Below are 16,761 nucleotides of genomic sequence, written 5' to 3' on the forward strand. Positions count from 1 at the left end.
AGGAACAGTCTCACAGTGGGGAAAAAATCATGCAATATGCTTATGATTTACATGTAATTGTTTGTAAGACATTTTCAAGGTTGTCATCAGCATTTGATAAAGTATTTAGAGAGTATTTAGTACAGACCGTTGATAGGGTCAAAATGGCATTTTCTAATTTATGTAGAAATGATCTCACTTCAGTTTCTTTGTTTGCTTATCATATATACAAGGTTCCATGCTTAAAACCAAGGACTATAGATAGATATGAGCATTGATTATTTTTAATGTTGATTGACGTTTTTTCTTTGAATGATTAAGTAGTCCCAACCTTGGCATCAAAATACAAAATTAAAACATTTTTTTTTAATTTGAAAAGCGTGGATTGAAGTATTTACATATTCATTATACATATTTTAACTTACATATCATGCGGCATGCCGTTTTTCCTTTTTTGTTCTTTGAACATTATTTGTTATTAAGATTTTTCGTAGGGTTATAGGATCAACACCAGATGTAAACTTTATATAACTGTGTGATATCAAAGTCATATCATTTGATTATATCCAAATAACAATGTTCAAGGTTATATTTATTATATATAAAGTTATAAAAAAATCAGATGCGGTAGTTGTTGATTTCTTTGTTTTTAAATTGTTTGTTATTTTTTCTGTTTGTTTTTTGGCATATTTACAAAAAAAATGATGCATACACTGTAAAAAAATAATAAAGTTAATACACTCAAATTTTTGTCCGCTTTGATTTTTGATCTTAATATTGGTGATTGGATTCACACTTATTTCCATGATTGCCTCAGTCCTTTTGAAAACACTGTTTATCCTGGATAAGCTATGTTTTCTCTTTGGAATAAAAACGACTGTAACATTGTCCTGAGATGGGGTCTTTTTCTTCAATGATTTCTAGTTCTAACACTGACTTGTATGTTGTTGTGGGAACTGAAAAGAGAAATTTAACAAATAACACATATTAAAATGAATCTCAATTCACCCGTCCATCTATCTATCAAATAGATCCGAAAAAAGTGAAATAAACTTACGCAAATTAAGGGCGGCCGGAAGTTCTCTTAGCCGGGGAAGCAATCCGACAGCATTCAGAAAATACTTGCACCCTTCCGGACCAACCGATCCATTGCTGTTGTGAACACCTAAATAACAAACATAAGATTGTTTATCAATAAAGGGTCATTTTGTACATATGTGAATGGCGAAGCTACGTAAAATATGGATGACGAACAGGTATGTTTCTACCGAAGTCAGATGGTGGTGGAGAGGAACCTCCCCTGTTAAAACATGCATTGTCAAACTATACCCCATTTTACTTTTAAAAAGTAAAAAATAAAAATTTTACTTTTATAAAAGAATTCTTTTTTGATTGTTTATTGATTTTACTTTTTCATGGTTATCGAGTCGGAAATTATTCTTTTTTGATTTTGAGCCCCTCTCCCCCATTCCACGTCCCTGACACATAGCCCGGTTTAGATGTATTTAGATGCTTTTGACCCAACCCTCTTCTCTAAGTTGTCACTTGTGTATGACAACTTCAATACGATATGTACATGTAATCATACATGCAGTTATTTTTCAACTACACTGTTGTTGTGTCCTTGATAACTCACATTGATGGTATCGTTTGTTGTGGCGTTGGAAGAAATAACAAGTCAGGATCCCTGCCACAGCAGACGACAGCATTCCCAGCAGGAAGGCCAGCAACTCCTGTATCGGATATAAATCATATATATTATCATGTCTAACAAACCCTCTGTATGATACATGACTAAAGTGAAACGAAAGGAAGAAAACAATTTAAGCAAGCACACTTAACTATTTTATTGCTGATGTTTTAATATAATACACTTATCACCGATAATTGTCGAGGATATGATATGTCACCAATTTTTAAATTAAAAATTTATAACGATCCACAACACAAAATAAAATGATTTCTTACCCCAGCTGCCATTCACCGCAAATACAGGAAGTTAAAATAAATCAAGAAAAATACTTATAATCCCTAACAATAACTCGTGAATACTTTCGATATAAACAATATACGCATGTCCCGGTTTTGATCAATCCAAAGATGCCCGCCAACTCGATATACTAGCTAATATGCTGATTTAATATAATTGTTTAAAATATTAAAAGGTTTTCTGAGTTCAGGGTAGTTTACTTGGTTCCTATATCTCATGTTACAATTCAGCGAAAAGTATGGAATATTGCCTACGTACATTTTCCAGTGACTGATTTTAATGAAAAGAATCGTTGACGATCTAAAAACACATGAAAGTCAATAATGTAAATGACACAACCCAGTTTGTGCTGTCCATAGATATATTTTTTGGTATTTTGTAACATAATGCTAATGTTATGTCTTTTCTATCATACTTTTTAACTTAACTTCGTTTAGTGTTTGACTTGTTTGATGTAAATTGATTTCAAACTTTATATAAATAGATTACCGTATACTTAAATATAAACTGCGAATTACAAAATATCAGCGGCGAATTCAATAGCTGAGTGGATGACATTTGGTTTTGTGAATTACAGTACTGCACAAAATCTGCATCTTGACCTATTGTATAGTAATGATTATGTATATAGTGAGATATCAATAAAAAGGGAACCTAGCTGATATAATAATATTATATAGTACATACCTCTTGTGTTGTAAGCTTCATAACACTACCCCTTTCTTCTCTCTATTGGAATCTTTAGCATCAACACACTTTTAATATATATAATAACAGTTGGTTACATACCCAGTCATAATTACCTCCCTTCCCTTAAAAAGCGTGCATACTACATGTATAACTTTATATTTCATTTCTTTTACAATGTACTAGCGTCGTAGCGCAGTTGTCGGATAAGGTGTTGGATATGTAAGTAAGAAATTTGAAAAACTATTATGGATTTAACAACAGTCAGCTTCATTTATAATATCTAATATTTCTTTTGACAGATTTTACATAGTTCATGTAGTTGCACTGTATAGGAATATTGCTCGATATCTATGGTATATAAACACTAATCAAATAAGTTCAGTAAAACTTCAATTTATCGATGTCTATTTTGAGGATTTTTTTTTTTATAAATTTCCAGGTATTTAGCAACAAATAAGGTGAATATGAGACATTAACATTATATTTACGTACAATATTAGCGATGAAAACAATATCCTGTGATCTATTTATGATTATGGCCCACTTTTGACAATTATGGATAAATGAAATATATCAGACTGCAGTGGCGTCCGAAGCAATTTCAAAGTTGGGCGGGAGGGGGTGGGGTGGTGGGTAGACTTATTAGAAATTTTAAAATATTAAGTCAAATTGCGTTTTACGTCATTTTTTTTATACACATATTGTTGACCTTTGCATGAGTGAACTTTTGTTAAAATACGTCAACTGGGAACAAAAATGTAATACTTGATTTATAAACGAATCTTGTCCGAACTGCTTTATTTCTTTTAGATATATACATGTATCTTCTTTTGTTTTAGAGCTCGCTCATTCTATTCTATTCATGTTTATTAATTTTAAGGACAAGACCACAAATTAGAACGAAATTTAATATTGCTAGGTCTACAAATCATCGATCTAATGGGTCACTATAAAAACAATATAGCTAAAACACTAATAAAGATATGTAACGTTCTTCACTCTCAACTGAAAATTATCAAACACATTATAGATTTTCTATACTTTATTGTTCAAAAAGGGGCCGTAGAAATGGTAATGGGATACTAGAGTATGGTGCGTTCACCCTGCCTTAAAATTTCTAAACGATGATAATAGTTGATAAATGTTTTTATATAGATCTTTATAAGACTTCTCAAACCCCTTCCTTTTTTGAAGTATGGGGTTGAAATAGATAACTAGTTAGTACTATCCAAGTCATGTCGCTGATATTGACAACGTCGCAAAATTATTAATGACAGATATTGGCATCATTACATTTTTTTTATATGTTCCAGGAATCTATAACGAAAGTTTAAATCTGCTTTTTCAAAATGGCTGAGTCAAGTGTGCGCTCTGAAGAGGAATCATTTCGTTGTCCGATATGTCTCGAGAGATTAAACATTCCGCGATGCTTGCCATGTTTACACACATTTTGTGAAACGTGTATTCAGACGTACATATCAAGTAAGAAAACTAGAGACAAAGAAGGAGATTTTAATGTTGTTGATTGTCCAGTGTGTAGACAATGGGTACAGGAACCAGAAAAGGATATTTCCAGTGAAGATTGGGCAAAAAGCCTTCCGCTGAATAAGTGGGCTTGGACGATGACAATTAGTCATGAAAACGAGTCCGTCAAATATTGTTTGTTTTGTAAGCGAGAAGAGTTAACGGTCTTGGCAAAACATTGGTGTAAATCGTGTGCAGAACCTATTTGCGATGATTGCAAAAGGTTTCATAAGAGAGCACCGAGTCTTAAGGATCACGACATTGTTGATATGCAAGACACAGTAAAGTGGAACAAAGCCATTGATATAGATGAAAACTGCACAATTCATAAAGGAAAAGTTATTGAACTCTTTTGCCAAGACCACAAAAGATTGTGTTGTGGTGTGTGCTTTGCAAACCAACATAGACGGTGTGCAAATTTTGATTCAATCGATGAAATTGTGAAAAAGCTTAATAAAGACGAGATGAAAGACAAACTTGTATCGTTATCAAGTCTTCTTCAATGCATTACTAAGCTACAAAAAGAAAATAAGAGCCAATATGATGGACTTTGTACCAAAAAGGAGGACATCTGCTCCTTATTTGCCGAAAAGATTGAAGAAGCCAAGGTGTTCCTAGACCAAGCTCATGAACAGTGGCTCAAACGTTTTGAAGTTGAACATAAACACCATACAAACAATATTGATGAACTGATGAACTGAAACGATTTCATACGACTGCGACTGAAGCAAAATCTATGCTTTCCTCGGTCCTAGACAGCAGTTCTGACCGACAAATTTTCGTTGTGCAATCGAAATTGCATGTCCAAATTACTGACCACTTCAACCGTTTGGAAGCTTTAAAAATATGGGAGTTGACCGACTCTTATAGCTTTAAACCAAATCAACTCCAAAAATTTACAAAAACTATACAATTTGAAGATGCTATCCCGTCAAAAAAGCTAAGTGATACTCTGAATAAAATTCGTGTCTGCGGGAAGTCCATTACAGGTAAAGATTTACCAAGCCCTTTGCCGTGGCTGGCAAATATAAAGTTGATGTCTGCTACCTTTAAGAAAGTAACCGATTGTTATGAAAAGGAATGCGTGGGGTATTACGGACTATTCATCAATGACAATAGAGTTGTCATTTCCAACTTTAGTAAAAAATCATTGGATGTGTATGATACAACCAACTACACTGCAAAACCGGTATATTCATTTAAATGTGACAGTGAACCGTATGACATGTGTTATGCTTTTGGGATGGACAGAGTTTATGTAGCATTTGGAAAATGTGTTGTCCAGTATGAAATTAAAAATGAAGGTACGACATTCGTTGAAGTGGAAAGAATTCCAGTTAAGGGTGATGTCATTGGAATTGCAAAAACATTTGATGGATTTGTTACGGCCAATAAATCATCAACTACATTTCGTTGGAGTGATTTTTCAATAAAATGTAGCCTACACAATGGCAAATTAAGAGACTGGCCTGTCATTTGTTCGTCGTTTTGTGGTAGAAAGATAGCATACAACACAGAAGGTGGTGTCATAGTCATGGACACCAAGGGAAATAAGCTGTCGGAATATTCTTGTTCCGGAAGAAAGCAAGTAGGTCGATGCGGAGGGTAATGTCATTACTTGCTTTTGTGATAGTCAGCCAGAACAAATAAATTGTGACGGAAAATCAAGAAGATTTATCAATTTTGAAGGAACATACGAGTCCTTTATTCCCGGTAACATTACATTCCACCCAGAAGGTCACAGATGTATTGTTTTCAAATATTGTAACCGTGGTTGTACGATCTTTCGAATTTTTGAAATCAAGAAATTATAAACCATTTTTTTTAGTTTTGCGCACAACTGGACCTGTTCGCTCCGATCATGCGTGTTTCAACTATTTACGTCAGAATTAATTTTATTTTAAGAGTGTTGAATGCATTTTAACTGCAGCTCTTGAATTGTTTTATTTGTTATTATTGACTTACACTTTCAATCTTTAACTTTTTTGCATTCTTACATCTGTTAACCACGCTTGATTTCTAATTAATTTGTGACTGAACAATCAAAGTGGTATGAGCTACCTCAAAATCAATCTTCCTATCGAAATAAACAACAAAATTAAGAATTATTTCATAGATTTTTTTCCCAAAATGTGTTGCCAAATAGCGTAGAGCAATGGGCTAGAGCGTTAGCTACAGATTTGTTAGTTATCAGTTCGAATCCCTATTGGGCTTGTATAATTTTGTAAATTTGAAACGTTATTTTGATCAAATATTGTTGAATTTGAAAATTCTAAACCGGTGAAAGTATTTTGATTATAATGTATTTTTAACCACAGGAATATCGACACGTGTCACAAACCATCTTAAATATCACTTAATCATCCCTATTGAAACTCATAAAACTGTTAATTCTTATTCTCTGGCTTTATATAATCACAGAACTAAAATGGTTTAAATAATGTTATCGTATTTTGTACATACAAATAAACTGTTACAGTAAAGAAATGCATTTAAATCACCGATTTCTATACGATATCTCACAATTTTATTGATTCAATGAGTTATTTTTGCATTATAAGCTCGTATTCTTCTGTTGTTGTGAACGAAAATCCGATTAGAAAAACAGTACCCCGTATATTTTGAACTCCACATATAATACGCATTAATAGTTTCGTTGGTCAAAGCTTAACTAATGAGAAACACTGCTAGAATCCTGTGGTATGTATTGCTTTTATGCAACAAACCGTTTTCTATGCAAACTGTACAAAAGTTACGAAGGTTTATCGAGAAACGGACAAATAATCATTCAATCAAAGAGAATATATGATCATAGCAGTTGTTTTTATTGATCTAAAATGTTTTACCTTTATTTGATATGAGTATACTTTTGTGGAAACCTCGGGGTAGTGTTGTTTTATCTCATTTCATGCTAAGGAATAAACGTAAGCTATTTCATCACGTGATATTGCATCGAGGCGGTGGTGGTGTACAAATTTAATTGCATTGGCAGCTATTTAATAGAAAAATACTACGCTTTTGGTCCGATTAAAACCAGTAATTTAATCTTACGATTTCGTATATTATAGTCAAAATAAGATGCTTAATATCCCATTTGCTGCCTTTACCTACCCGCATGATAATCAAGGTATATATAAAAAACACACCTCTATGCTGAATAATCAGGAAACATCAAGTCTTGAATTTAAAAAAATAAAAATCTCATACCTGACTCCAGGTTTTACTATTTAGTCACACATAAAATTAAGTCTTACAAGTTAAGAACAAGTCTTCACAACATTAACTAACTCTTATTTGATTTTTTGGTACGTATACGAGGGTTGTCCAGAAACTACGTAGACTGCACACAAAACTTGAGATCTGTTTATTGCAACTATAGAGCTATGTGTTGTTCAATGACCTTTTGTGAAGAACAATACCTAAAATTTCAAATCCGTGCTTTTTCTATTTCTGGAGAAAAATTGAAATTGGTAGAAATAGTTTTGCCTCGCGGCACAATGCACGACGTCAAACCTTTTCTGTCTATACGTCGTTGTTAAATCCCTCACATCGTTTACAATATCATTTTGGAAAAAAGGAACAGGAGCAGATCCTTAAATCTTTGGCACTCTGCTCATGTCCCAAGTGATATATAAAATAATTTGCTTTAGAACGCTAAATACAGAAAACATGAGATACGTATATTTCATTAATATGCACCGTACAAAATATGCACGATAAATCAGATATTGATATAAATCACTGATAATACTTGGATTTCGTGTTCTCGTAATTGAATAACAATGAATACTTAGTCTAGTATTTCGATTTCTGGTTCTGATGACTTACTCCTAATGAGTTCTTGTTATAATTATCTACTTATGATACACACGAAAAAATTGGATTTGATCCTTGCTCAAAATTCAGGTCTATGGCTAGATTAATGAGCATGGATTAACTTTGATGTTGTTTTAAGTTTTTCTTTCAATGAGTAAGCAGTCCCAACCTTAGCAAATAAAATACAAAACTGACACAATTTTTAAAAATTTAAAATGACAAAGTTACAGCTCCCACTCTGAGATTCACATAAGGTGACCCCTAAAGATAGCGGTCAAGGGACATACCTTTTGAAAAGCGTTAATTGAACTATTTACATATAATTAAACATATTGGTACTAACACATCATGCTGTTTTCCCTTTTTGTTCTTTGAACATAATTTGTTATTAAGTTTTCTTATAAGGTTCTAAGATCAACATCAAATGTATAATTTATAACTGTGTGATATCCAAGTTATACCATTTGATTATAGGTCCAAAACAACCATTTTTTAAATTATATGCAAATATAAGGTTTAAAAATTTATTTGTTTTAAATTGTTGTAAATATGTTTGTATGTTTGTTTGTTTTGGTGCATATTAGAAACAAATGATATGCATACATTGTAATAAAATGAAAAATAAAATAAAACCGGTTTTTTACTTTGATTTTTTATCTTAATATTGTTGATCTATTTCATTTGTATTCACACTAATTTGATTGCCTCATTCATTTTGAAAACTTTTTTTTATCTGGAATAAGCTATGTTTTTGAAAACTATGTTTATCTTGAATAAGCTATGTTTTTGAAAACTATGTTCATCTTGAATAAGCTATGTTTTTTTTCTTTTTTGAATAAAAACGACTGTTACATAGTCCTGAAGTTGGGTCTTTTTCTTCAATGATTTCTAGTTCTAATACTGACTTGTATGTTGTTCTGGGTACTGTAGAGAGAAATTTAACAAATAACAAAAAAAAAATGAAGTATGGAAATTTACGAACATTTTCCAGTGACTGGTTTTAATGAAAAGAATAATCGTTGACGATTCAAAAGAATCTTTGCAAGTCAACAGATAATGTAAATTATATGATCCAGTTTGTGCTGTCCATCCTCTTTTGTAACATAATGATAATGAAACTTGATATTAAGGTTTCATGTGAAATGATGTTTTACATCGTTTGTGATATGGATGTACGTGGAAAAGCAAAAATCGCAGGGACGGAATATTTTTGAAATAATTAAAGGTTTCTTTTACGTAAATCATAAATTTAAGTTATTGTATAATTTTAAAAAGCAACGACAAGAGATCAAAGAAATCTATTTATAATTGACATGAATTCATAAATACGTATTTTATTTCCTTTTATCTCTGACGATCGCCATATTAGTTTTAAATTTCATCGCTACGCCCCCCCCCCCCACACACAATCCATTCAACACTGTTATGCTTCACCGTATTCAGTCATTTCATTCACCCAAACACGTTACATTGATTCGAAAGATTTTTAGATCAACACATTCTCCAAATATATCTCGGACAACCACTCCACTTGTAACGAATAAACAATAAAAGGCGAAACAAAACAGTCTGAAATTCAGGCCCACATATTTCAATAATTCTCGATCATTGTACATGTGTAGGATGTATCCATGTGCCGTATTGTTACATGTATATCATCGAACATGCGCAAACCATACATTGTAGAAGATTTTACAGTGACAGCAGAGAGACCAGAAAACGGAGTGTGTTTTGTTGTTATAGAAACTGTTCAATACGGGAACACATTGTTACTTTTTTGCAATACTATCGCTTTTTTACTATGTTGGATGTAGTGCGACCGGTTTTTACAATATGATGTTGATAGTAGGTACGACGCACGTGTTTGAAGTGCACTCGAAGTAAGGTAGCCCTATCTGTGCAAGATACTGCGAATACACGCCAGAGAAAGTAGATACAGTTTCTTTCCACATCTGCCCTAAAATTCAAAAGTTGTTTAATCTCATGAAAATATCATCTTGTTCACATGTGTGTATAAAGTTCTTATTCTGTTTTTATTGGTGTCTTCTGCTCCGTTTTTATAAATACGGGAAAATGCACTTTTTATGATGTCAAAATTACCCTTGTTGAAGTCTTATCTAGGAGATTATTTATAAATTTTTAATTCTCAACTGTTCTTGTTTTAATAAATGTTACATTTCAATTTTTTGTTATATTTTTATTATGAAGATCACATCAATCAGGGAAATTAATTATATGACTGAAACTGTTCCTAGTTCTTATAACTTCTTTTATCATTTTTTTTAAACATATTACTACTTGGTGAAGTAGATGCATTTAGAAGTCCCTGCAACTTGACTGCCTCGATAACAAAGCAATCGACCATTTTATATAAACAACCGGCATACAAATATATACATGTACTCCTGTAACAGTTGAGGAGCGATCAAAATTAATTTGGCGACCAAATACTAGTACTGTTATTAATTCAGCTTTTTTTATGAAGTCAGCTTTATGTTATTTCTCTTCTATCATACTTGTACATATTTATATGCGACTGTTTAATATGTTGTTTGATCTGTATATAATCAAACTTATTATTGATAAACTCAACCATCGGTCACTTATGGGGAATGTGCAACTATCTTGTACATTTGAGGACGAACATGTTAAGATTTCTTGAACTGGCTTGTACTACCCAAAACTGACCAATTTTTTTTTCAAAAGATGAAAAAGCAATAAATATGAGGTATACATGTTGTTTTGTATGGAAGTATGCATAAAAACACATTAATGCCTTTTTTAATAACTTACAACAACTGTAATGTAGAACTGCGCAGCTGCAAACTTACATTAATGTATTAAATATATGTAAAATATTAATGGGGTTCATCGATGTCCTCTCTACTGCCATTTGTTGAGAAAAAGGTTGAATCTTGCTCATTATTGTTGTTTCTTTGCCTCAACATAGGGTACATTTGACAACAATTTGGTCTGTTTTGGACAGAAACCATATCAAGAATTTGAATGTTTACAAGTTGATCCTCGAATGTACAAGATAACTGACATCCCCATAACTATTTACAGCGAATTTCAGAATATCAGTTGTAGATTCAATAGCTTGCTGGTTACATTTGATTTGCCAAGTATTGCATAAAATCAGAATCTTGATCTGATCATGGTTGTAATTTAGAGTAGGGTAATCAATAGGCCTACAGAAAAAACCCTATAGGTAAAATAGGTAATATTAATTTAAAGAAGTACATTCCTCACATTTACCTTTCAATAATTTTCTATTTTCTTTCTTAATTAGCAACACCTAACACCATTACATCAAAATACTACTACTATTATACTACTGATAACTATTCACTGGGGAATTGAGATAGGGGGATGGGGGCTCTGCCTCCTTTTGTGATTAGAATTAAAAGTAAAGATTAGTAGAACTACAGAAAATCAGTCCTTATTATTATTCATTGATCTATGATATGTCAAGTACAGCAAAAATAGCTCAAAAAGTGTTTTTAACCCCCCCCCCCCCGCTAAACTTTGATCCGAGAACTCAAGGCAGGCCCAATACTCCCGGCCTTTTGCCCCCCCCCCCCCTTTTTTTGACAAATCCTAGATCCACAACTGCTATTGGTTCATAATAACCCTCCTTCCCATAAAAGGCGTGTTCAACTTCATTAACAATTATCTCTGAAAACGTAGGCCAGAGATGGTCCTATTTAAAGATTAACAATGATAAAGAAATTCTCAAGTTGTGTGACATTGCACGCATGTACATGTAAAGTCTTCTTGTTACGCAGCAATGTTAAGGCGTTCCGAAGCTAAAATACGACTGGGAAACGATATCATTTGAATCATCGCGAAAATACTCAGACCAGGAGTATTTCTTAAAATCTATGTTACATTTATTGACAACGATGTTAAACATTATATTTGATGCATTTTTGTGACGTCATGTGTGTATTGTAATCACGAGGTAGGCGAGTCGTAATGTTGCAAATGATCTCAGTATCTAAATTGTATCGGCGCAGGTTATTAATGACAATAAATCATTAATATCTTTAAGAAAAATCCTTTGTCTTGTCATATACTAAGTTCTTGCTTGGGGTTGGAATGGATATTTCGTTTATGAAAGATACGGTATTGTTGAAACATTCCACAAAATCATCAAAATAATGCACATTTTTACTAATCAGAAGCGATTTACAAAAAAATTTGGGTAAATCCGTAGGTTTCCCAAGCAAGATTCACATTGGTACTTATATTCTCTACCAATTTTCAGTAAAATATTCTAAAATTGAGTTGATCTTTCACCTACGCCAAGCTGGTTTTTACATACATTAAAATTTCTTCATTCAGCTGTTTACACGTAGCAGGGATAGTCTCAAAACCACAAGTTTTTAAATAGTCTTTTACATTAAACGAAGCTTTAAAACTACCGATTATTTGATACTGGTGTTTAATATGGATAAATTCTGTCCGTCTAGCATTAACGGCAGCATATATGTAAAGGAAACATGCGCTTTCAATACCGGTTTGATATAATTCACTTTTTACGTTAAGATACATTCCTGAGATTTATCGATAAGAATGCAGAACGTGACGTAAAAGTTACGTCATATCATATGAAGTACAGACAAGTGACTTTCTACACATCGCTGTAAAATCAATCGGGAAGCCTGAACATGCCCGCGTATTGAAAAGCGCTGTAAAATTCCAAATGCAAATCTGTAAAATTATGACAAATATGGGAACTGGTACGTTCTCGTAAAATCGGAAAAACCTATAGTCCAGCTATTTCGAAAGTTAATTTTTTTGACTGTTTGAAGTGTTCTTGCAAATGGCAGCGTCAGCAAGTGTGGAGCCTGAAAAGGAATCATTTCGTTGTCCGATGTGTCTCGAGATGTTAAACAGCCCACGGTACTTGCCATGTTTGCACACATTTTGTGAGGTATGCATTCAGACGTACATATCAAGTTCGACAACCCGAGACGAAAAAGATGAATTAAATGTCATCAACTGCCCAGTGTGTAGAAAACAGGTTAAAGAACCAGAAAACGATATTTCCAGCGAAGGTTTGGCGAAAAGTCTCCCTCTTAATAAGTGTGTTACGACCACGGCAGCAAATTCAGATACTGAATCAGTAGTGAACTGTATGTTCTGTAAACGAAAGAATGAAACAGTCTCGGCGAATCACTGGTGTAAATCCTGTGCAGAACCTATTTGTGATGAATGTAAAGATTTCCACGCACGAGTTCCGAGTCTAAAGTGTCATAAAATTGTCGAGATGAACAATACAGTGAAATGGAATGAAGCCATTGACATAGATGAGAACTGTGCCATTCACAAAGGAAAAATAGTTGATATTTTTTGCCGAGACCACAACAAATTGTGCTGTTGTGTGTGTTTTGCGAACCAGCATAGGAGGTGTACAAATTTTGACTCAATTGATGAAATTGTGATGAACCTTGATAAAAGCGATGTGACAGAAAAACTTCAATCGCTATCAAGCCTCCATGATTGCATTATGGAGCTACAGGAAAAAAATAAGAAACAAACTGATGCTCTATATGCTTCAAAAGAAGACATTTGTTCTTCATTTGCTAAGAAAATTGAAAAAGCCAAGATGCTTATCGACCATGCTCATGAGCAGTGGCACAAACGTTTCGTGCTCAATACACAGACAATATTGAAGTCGTGTCGGATGAACTGAAACGATTTAATACAACAGTTACTGAAGCAAAAGCTATGCTTTCCTCTGTCCTAAAAATGGTTCTAACCGACAGATTTTCCTTGTGCATTGGAAATTGCACTATCAAATTACGGACCACTTCCACCGTTTGAAAGCCTTGAAAATTTGGGACTTAGCCGCGTCTTACATCTTTGAAACAAAACAGCTTGATAATATTACCGAGCCGATGAAGTTTGAAGATGTCATCGTTGTAAAAAACCATTGTGATGCCACACAACGAATTTCTTTGATCGATAAATCACTGTTCTTTGGAACAGGTTTACCGAGTCCTCAACAATGGCTAGCAAGTAAGGACTTAATGAAAACAAACTTTAAAAAGATTTCAGGATTTGAAACAGAAGGCAATGTATATTTCGGAATATTTATTGATGACGAAAGAGCTATTATTTCCCGCGAAACTAAGAAATCATTGAATGTGTATGATACTTCTGTAACTAATCGCAAAAAATTGGTATGTACACACAAATGTGATGATATTCCGTATGACATGTGTTATGCATATGGCATGAACAAAATATATGTAGCATTTGGGCAGTTTATTGTAAAGTATGAAATAAAATTTCGAGGTACAGAATTAACTAAGCTCGAAAGAATTCCAGTTGAACGAAATGTAAAGGGAATCACAAGGACATTAGACGGATTCTTTACGGCCAATGATTCATCAGCCTCATTTCGTTGTAGTGATTTTTCAATCAGATCTGATCATGATATACCGTATGCCAGAAAAGGAAACAACCCTTTCATTTGTTCGTCATTTTGTGGTAAAAAGGTGGCATACGTCAAAGGAGACAGTGTCATAGTCACCGATACCAAGGGAAATAAATTGTCGGAATTCGTTTGTTCCTCGAGTTCTCCGAGAGGATTATCCTTCGACTCTGATGATAACATTTTTACTTGTTTCTTTGATGACCAAATAAAGCAAGTAAAAAATGTTGGTAAACCAAGTCGAAATGTTGATTTGAAACATCGTTTATCACATCCATATAACATTGTTTTCCACCCAGGAGGTCATAAATTGATATGTTTTTATCTTGGCCAACATGCTTGCATATTTGAGATCAGGTAATTATGAAAATTGTTTGGACTTGCATCAGTGACCTTACATAATTAATATGTATGTAATATTACATATTCTATAATAACATTATTGTTTTCTATTAAATGAATGAAATGGCAAAACATTGTTTTATCAATCGAAATCATTCTTAGTGCAAAAGGTGTCTGAGAGAGCCTGTTTCTTTGAAAGAACAATATTGCATTGCTGCAAAAAGATACGAAGTAGAAAGATGGCTTAATCGTCCTCAAATTGCAAACAATTTGAATGTCAGGAGAATTTTTGTTAAATGAATGTTTTTAAGGTTGATGACTGTGCAAATAATCTTATTATGAATAAATGGAGTCTGGTAAATAAATGATTATATCATTGAAATCTTCAACACTTTAAAAATGAATTATATATTCACCATAATCAGTGTCTATCTATACTATTTGTTACCAAATTACTGTAAACATACTACATTTAATATGGCTGTGTATTCTATTTAGCGCTTTTTGCGGAATGCGACTTCCGCTAAATCAAGTACATCGCTAAATGCCATGTATATATGTATAAGAATAGTCACATTCAAGAATACGCTAATTCAAATCTACGCCAACTTGTTAAAAAACAAATTTCCGCAAAATATCGTACACGCCAAATATAATACGTTTAAAGTATGATTTATGTATTATAAAACTTGATTTTAAAGTCAGGCGCGCATCAACAAATCTTTTTTTGGAAGGGGGTGTCATAGGAAGATATAGATTGCCTATAGGTATTTACAATGGAAATTAATCAAATTAAATTGTGAGATGTAGGTGGATGCTTAACCTTCCTGATCTCCTTTTAGATCCGATCATCTGAATGTTTTAATTTTATCTCAGGGTGATTTGACTGTTAATAATTAGAAGATAAAGATTTCAATCTCTTTTATATTATTTCCCATGATTTGGACATGTTTATCTGTTCCTTATTCTTTATTAAAGGTCAAGATCTGTTGAATGACAGGAGCCTACAGAGTTTCTGAAATATAAATTGTTTGAACGATGCGCAATAACAATAGCTTGGTTTTATACACCGGGGCTTTAATTTGAAATATGCAATGATAAAAGCCGTGTTTTAAACCGGCGTCTTCAATGCTATATCAAGAAAACCAGCCCAAAGTCCCGCTTAAGTACAATAAAAAATTATTGAGCCGATTCATATTTTTGTTCTTCATTCAATCCTTTCAATAATTCAAATTAACTGGAATTTGAATATTAAAGAGCCATACTTTGTCAGCACTTAAATTTTTTAGGCACATATTGAAATCGATATTGAAAATGAAATTAAGAGACAGTATGATGTAATGTGTACCGAAAAGGGAGGACATTTGCTCTTCATTTGCCAAGGACATTGAAGAAGCCAAGATGTTTCTAGACCGTGCTCATGAACAGTGGCTAAACTTTTTGAGGTTGAACATGCTCACAACACTGACAACATTGAGGTTGTGTCTGCTGAACTGAAACGCTCAATACGTATGTGACTAAAGCAAAATCGATGCTTTCCTCGGTCCTGGAAAGCGGGTTTTCAGCAGTACAATTTCAATTGCATACCCAAATCCTTGACCAATTCAACCGTTTGGAATCTTTGAAAATATAGGTATTGACCGATTCGTACAGTTGTGAACCAAATCAGCCAAACACTTTAACCAAAACTATGAAATTTGAAAATGTGACTTAAGCAATAGGGTCTAGGAATGTTTTAAATAGGATTTCTCTTTGTGGTAAATCTTTGATGGTAGAAGGCTTACCAAGTTCAAAGTTATGTCTGGCGAACGTGAGGTTAATGTCAGCAACCTTACAAAAGGTGTCTCATTGTCAAACTGAAAGTATTGTGTGTTTTGGATTATTTATTGATAACAACCGAGTTATCTTTTCCAACGAAACAACAAATCGTTGGACATATATGATACTTCCACTAAAACTGCAGAATTGGTATACA

The 16,761-nt window shown here is 33.2% G+C and overlaps 2 protein-coding genes across 2 annotated transcripts; one reads left to right on the plus strand and one right to left on the minus strand.

Annotated features, from left to right (window-relative positions):
* Nucleotides 1-725: 725 nt before the first annotated feature.
* On the minus strand, nucleotides 726-2,090 carry LOC105341896 (uncharacterized). The gene is made up of 4 exons (XM_011448652.4): nucleotides 1,948-2,090; nucleotides 1,616-1,712; nucleotides 1,037-1,144; nucleotides 726-935 (listed from the first exon to the last, which is right to left on the minus strand). Exons 1-4 carry the CDS (start codon nucleotides 1,957-1,959, stop codon nucleotides 829-831), a joined length of 324 nt encoding a protein of 107 aa, XP_011446954.3. The 5' UTR covers nucleotides 1,960-2,090; the 3' UTR covers nucleotides 726-828.
* A 10,602-nt stretch (nucleotides 2,091-12,692) lies between these two features.
* Nucleotides 12,693-15,131, plus strand: LOC117686595 (transcription intermediary factor 1-beta-like). Its single transcript, XM_034461842.2, has one exon. The coding sequence runs from the start codon at nucleotides 12,828-12,830 to the stop codon at nucleotides 13,698-13,700; it is 873 nt and encodes a 290-aa protein (XP_034317733.2). The 5' UTR covers nucleotides 12,693-12,827; the 3' UTR covers nucleotides 13,701-15,131.
* Nucleotides 15,132-16,761: the final 1,630 nt, after the last annotated feature.

Source organism: Magallana gigas, chromosome 4 (genome assembly GCF_963853765.1).
Source record: "Magallana gigas chromosome 4, xbMagGiga1.1, whole genome shotgun sequence".
NCBI classification, from domain to species: domain Eukaryota; kingdom Metazoa; phylum Mollusca; class Bivalvia; order Ostreida; family Ostreidae; genus Magallana; species Magallana gigas.